Source organism: Seriola dumerili, unplaced genomic scaffold (genome assembly GCF_002260705.1).
Source record: "Seriola dumerili isolate Sdu_G_001 unplaced genomic scaffold, Sdu_1.0 BDQW01000091.1, whole genome shotgun sequence".
Lineage (NCBI taxonomy): Eukaryota > Metazoa > Chordata > Actinopteri > Carangiformes > Carangidae > Seriola > Seriola dumerili.
The window spans coordinates 3,415,236-3,421,147 of NW_019174346.1; the positions used below are offsets into that span (position 1 = coordinate 3,415,236).

General features: G+C 46.5%; 1 protein-coding gene across 1 annotated transcript; it reads right to left on the reverse strand.

Moving 5' to 3' along the window:
* Positions 1 to 1,028: 1,028 nt before the first annotated feature.
* On the reverse strand, positions 1,029 to 4,701 carry hspb1 (heat shock protein family B (small) member 1). The gene is made up of 3 exons (XM_022745938.1): positions 4,173 to 4,701; positions 2,339 to 2,402; positions 1,029 to 1,793 (listed from the first exon to the last, which is right to left on the reverse strand). The coding sequence occupies exons 1-3, from the start codon at positions 4,597 to 4,599 to the stop codon at positions 1,637 to 1,639; spliced, it is 648 nt and encodes a 215-aa protein (XP_022601659.1). The 5' UTR covers positions 4,600 to 4,701; the 3' UTR covers positions 1,029 to 1,636.
* Positions 4,702 to 5,912: the final 1,211 nt, after the last annotated feature.

Here is a 5,912-nt window from a genome sequence, read left to right on the forward strand (position 1 = left end):
ACAGAAGTTGCCATCTCTACAGCGTAGAAATAACTGCTGGACGTTCTCCCAGTATCATGCACTCACAGTGTTTGGCTCCAGCTTACTCTGTAATATTCTCACTCCCCACTAGCATCCATGGTGCGATTGTTCTGAACGACCTTGCTCAGTCAAGAGTAGAGAGCAAGACTCCATCAATTATGCATCTATGTGTGCATGAATAATTCACCAGAGACATGCTGTATGATGGAATTATGCAATTTTGGGAGTTATAACAAATTTCAGTGCAGATGCACAGAAGAAACGGCCACATTTCCCTGTATGTATGACACCTGTCTTATACAGCAACTGCCTTATCAATTATTCTCCACTTCATAAAGTGTATAAAGTTATCCACTGATCTGGAGTCAGTATCAGGACGAACTTGTATCCTTCCTACACGGAGTCCTGTCTGCTCAAGGTCACTTAATTGGGAGTTATTTTTAAAACTGAATTATATATAATATTACAGTGTGTGTGTTAGATAATAATAATGTGATATTATGAATAAAATCCTTTTCAGAGTTAATTTGATACTGATTGGCCTTTTCGGGGGCGCTGTAATTGCAGGATAATTGCAAATAGTGCTTCAGACACTGATGTTGTAATATTAATGAAACCTTGTCCATTCTGGCCCTGTGTAGGGGTCAGACAGTCTGACAGGGGCAATGCTGCAACAGCACTGAAGCATCGTGTAGGGCAAGGGCTGCACTCACTCACTCACTCACTCACTCACTCACTCACTCACTCACTCACTCACTCACTCACTCACTCATGTTTCACTTGCTCTCTTTTGCATGGATGACCCCTCTGATGTATAATTCAGCAAAAGATACTGTATCATTAAGAAGCTTAGCATTTCCGTTTAGTTATTATCTTCCTGTTTCCAGACTCATAACAAACACAGCTGCTGCAGGATGCCACTCCCTTGAAGAAGAAGATCACTGATGTCATTTCACCTGCGTGCAAATAAACAGCAGGATTTGTATGTTAGAAAAAGAAGAGACTCATTGTGTTGTTTGTTCTTTATTCTCTGTAGATGCAGATGAAATCAGTCTATTTCCAGTCCAGGGAGACCGGAGTGCGATCGCTAACAGGCGCTGCTCTGCACAAACAGCGGTGGTGTGTTCGTTCTCCTGGGAACCTTCCTTCATTTATAAGATCATTGTTATTACAGTCCACTTGGCTGTTGTCTGTAGTGTGTCTGTGGAGAGGCGGCATGAAGGGGATTTGCTCAGCAGAAAGGAGCAAGGTGTGTGTGTTTGTGTAAGTGAGGGGGAGAAAGAAAGAAAACTGAATGGGGCTAAGCTGAGATTTCCTACATTCAGATGAAGAGTGTAATTACAGCAGAAAGAGAAGGCATATGGCACTGGTGCAGATGTGTTTACACAGTGCGCTCAGCTGGGGTTGGCTCATTATCAGAGACAGAGGAGAGGCAGAGGAGCGAGGGCAATCCCTTGTTCTTCTGTCTCTGGTGTGTGAACAAGTCTGCCTTAGTGAGAGAGATAAGCTGCTTCTTCACCTCAACACCTCACAAGCTCTCTGCAGAAATAAAGTGATTATTTGAATATGTGTGTGTGTGTGTGGGGGAGGGGGAGACACTGTGCCGCTTTACTTCCTACTTCTTCACCACGCCACCTGTGCTGTCCACGTTGACAGGTATCGTGGTCTCTGAGGACTCGATGGCCGGTCTGATCAAAGGCGCCTCGATGGTGAGCACCCCCTCAGGAGACAGGGAGGAGGTCACCTTCTCAACGTTAGTTGAGGAGGGGAGGCTGGAGGGAGCGATACAACACAATTAGGTTATAAGTGTAGGAAACCACTTCACAAAGAGCTCCCCATCTTGATGAAAAAGCATCACTGACACGATTTAAACAAAGACTGACTGAAAAATCAGTGCTTCAAACACCCCTGACGGGGTCAAATCAGATCCAAGACCAGTTCAGTGCGTCCCGCTCAGTGTGTGCTGTGGCCCCTGGATGGCAGCAGAGCCCTATGAAGCTGAGGACTCAGGCAGAGGAGGGATGAACAACGAGGAGGTGGAGGCTGTTGCTGCTGCTGTTTTTCAGAGCATGAAACTCACAATCAGCAGCAGCACAGCCCTCTACAGGCCGGACCCGCCCGGAGAATCACACATAAGAGAATCAGAGGAATCTGCACCCGGCCTGAGAAAAGCCACCATCAAACAGCCACAACGAACCCATTTAAATAATAAATCTGTTCAGAAGTGACTTGTTGACATATTCCATAGTGTTTCCTTTTACAAACTATTTTGGGTTAAACTGGAGCCTGTCCATTGATAATTAATGAAGCCACTTACGTGTATTTCCTGGTGAAGCTCCTGGACACAAAACCGTGCTCATCCTTCCTCTCCTCGTGTTTGCCTAAGGACACAGACGAACATTATTTTACCTAAATATGTCGATAATCTGAGCGACACGCTCTCACTTCTAGGGAGTTACAGATACAGTGTTGTATTATGATTCACGAATTCTGCAGGAAGACATCTTGTGTGTGTTTGTAAAAAAGCACATTTAAGGGAAAGAAAAGCGATGGGGGGGGTTGCTTGAGGAACGCAGCAGCTGCAGAGGGAATGATTGCACGGTGTGGAACAGATCTGAGTACCTGTTTCAGCCACTCCACCCGAATGTCGATTATCTCATCCATAATTTTACACCACTCACACTGAAACGAGGGAGGTGTGTGAACCATCGCACCTTATAACTGTCATTATACTGTCATGACTCGCTTAAAATAAAGTTTGATCGCAGCTTTTAACTGTCAAACTAAAGCAGATTCAGTCTTTTGAAGATGCTCAACATTTAGATGATGTTCAGTAACTAAAATCAGGAATTGAGGCTCATTTCATGTAAAAAAAAAAAAAAAGCGATTGCATAATAATGACTATGGAGCTAGTTCTGGCTTAGCTTGGCATAAAGATAGGAGACAGGGGAGGAGGGGGGGGGGTGCAGCTTTGTGGAGCCCTTTGTGGTGGTATTTTTATCCAGCACAGCCCCCCCCCCATGTGGCCATACCAGCCACAGAGGAGCTTCACCAGTCTTAATCATGTCCCACCCGTCTCTCAGGCACTCAGATGGCTGGCTGTGATTCTGGCTCTACAGTCATATGTTTGCTATGACAACAGGCTGATAGAGGATGCTTTCCTCTGGGAGCTGTCCTCTTTTCAACAAGGCGACGCTGCCAGTGCGAGCGCGTGTGTCCAGCCGGGGCCAAGCAGGCACTTCTTCAACATGAAGGGTCATTAGCTCTGAGTGTGCATGACAACGACTGAGAGAAGGGCTGTTGTATAAAGAGGTTGCACTCTGATGTGTAACACAACTCTGTGATATCATCTTTAAACATACCATCCTGGTTCACTGGTGACATATGAGAAATATGAGGTGGCAAATTCCACTTGGACTGGATCCCATGTTTTGTTTGTCTTTGTTGTCCCTGCCTGTCCAATCTCTCCCCAGTGAGATACTGGCCATAGCCAGGCTGTGGACCCTGTGCTTGGACATGATCCAGCAGTCCTTTTAAAGTAGCAGACACACTGGGGTGAGTCACGGCTAAATCCCCCAACTCCAGGAGTGTGATTCTTTGTGGAGTGGCAGACAGAGAGACTGACAGAGAAAAAGGGAGCTCAAGGCTTCAGAGAGCAGAGCTCAGGTTTGCTTTGGTCCTTCACCAGTCTGGACGGGCAACAAAAGCGGAGCTGCTGTAAAAGTCAACACCCACACAATGGATTGTGTGTTGTTTTGCATCTAGCAGGCGTGCTTCCAAAAGCCCCCACCCTCCAGTGTACTGGAGCTCAGTATATTGTCTCAAGATATTATGTAACTCTGCAGCAATGCATCTGCCTTGTACTTGACGTAACAAAAAGTTTTCCTTCCTTTTTATGTTGTTCTGAACTGTAGCAGTTTCTCCACACCTCAGTGCAGTGCATGAAGCGAGACATTCTGTAATGTATGTGCCAATGCATCAGTCCTGAACATACATGTGTTATTACACTGCTGCTAGACTGAGTGGAAATTGCTTTCAACACTACAGGTTTTTAATCTGTAAGTTTATAAGAATACTGTGTCCCTTCCATCAGCATGCAGGAGGTGACAGTGCAACAAACAGGGATCAGTGAGAGAGGAATGAAGGCTCACCAGTGATTTCCACCACTCCGTCCTTGGTTTTCACCACCAGCTCCTCAGGGGAGAAGTGGTTGACGTCCAGGGACACCTTCCAGCTGTCCTGGGTCTGCTTGATCTCTGACATGCCACTGCTCATCTGGCGGGACAGGGCACGAGCCTGCTGGGCCATCACGGGGCTGGGGTACATCATGGGCGTGTGAGGCATCACGGGCGTGTGAGGCATCACGGGCGTGTGAGGCATCATGGCGCTCATGTCCGGGGCCAGGATAGAGGGCCGCATGTACCCTGGCCAGTGGGTGCTGGGGAATGTGGAAAAGTCCTCTGGCAGGGCCGGCATGCCGAAGGCCTGGTCGAAGATGCGGCTGCTCTGGTGCCAGTCACGGAATGGGTCCCAGCTCGGGGTGCGGAGCAGGGTGAAAGGAATACGTCTCTCGGCCATTGCTGCTGTGTGGAGGTGGCGGAGGAGTGTTGTTGTGACGGAGAGCTGCTGGCTGCAGGTGTAGAGTCCTTTGGCCTCTCTGAAAATGCTTTCCCAACGTGCTGTGTGCCCCTCAGCTCAGAGCTTTTATACACGCTGACACCACCCCTGTCAACAGAGTCCTCCCTTCTGACTCAAGCCCCCTCCCCCAGCCTACACCCCCAACATACTTCTGGAAACTACTAGAATATCTATTTATGGAAGACATAGCACTCGATTGGAATCCAACAGGAAGGCCCTCCCCACCAACTGCTGCCCAGTGCACTGTTAGACCTGCCTCCCTCACTGTCTGTGTAACCCCCCCCCCTCTCCAGACGTCCCACAGAGATAGCAGAATCTGGGAGGCTGCTGGGAAGTTGGCTCGGCCTGCTGAGCTCATACACACTCAGACTTAGATAAGACGAACCTGCTATTTCTAACGTGGCTGTGTATAGGCTATGATGTGATGTACAGTAGGTCAGGTTATTATCAGCCTCATATTAAATACACAGCTGAATATCAGTTTGTGACAGGTACACAAATGGAGACTGGACACACACAAACACAAGAACACAATTTAATGGGCCAAACAACTTAATAAACCATCAAAGGTATGATACCACTGTTCATTAGTGAGACACTGACACTCAGCAGGACGCAGAATAAGAACCGAGGAGACGCACAACTACTACTACTACTACTCTACATGTAGTCCACAATAATCAGCACACAGTGTTCACACCTGGATGTTATCTGATGCGTGTCAGAGATGTTTTCAGCGACCCTCGTGTTATTAACGTCACAAACAGGGAAGTAATAAGCTGTGGTTTCTCAGAGCTGCCGACAGCTTGACGGGCTTTTATTGCTGCCTGTTTCTGGACCTATTGTAAGTCACGGATGTGTTCCTACCAGCTTCACACTGGCACTGAGATAATGCATTTATAAAAGACTCCTATGGCAAGCGGTTTTAACTTTAAACTGAACCACACTCTTATCTATAATTAACCTTTAGATATCCATAATATCTTTTCAATTTAAGACATCTGCAGCTTTGATTGTACCAGTCAAAGCTAAATTTAACACATGTGAAAATCCTTAAAATGTGTAAGTGGTCCTTTTAACATTTAATAGCTAGACTGGAGAGATCCACAATGACATTCCTCCTAGGACCAATGACTTTACTTTTGCTATTCTTGTGTATTGGGCTTTCAATTTCAGATATATCCACAATTACATTTTTGATCTGCAATACAGTTATTACTAAAACTCCCATTTCAGATATCAACAGTCCAGTT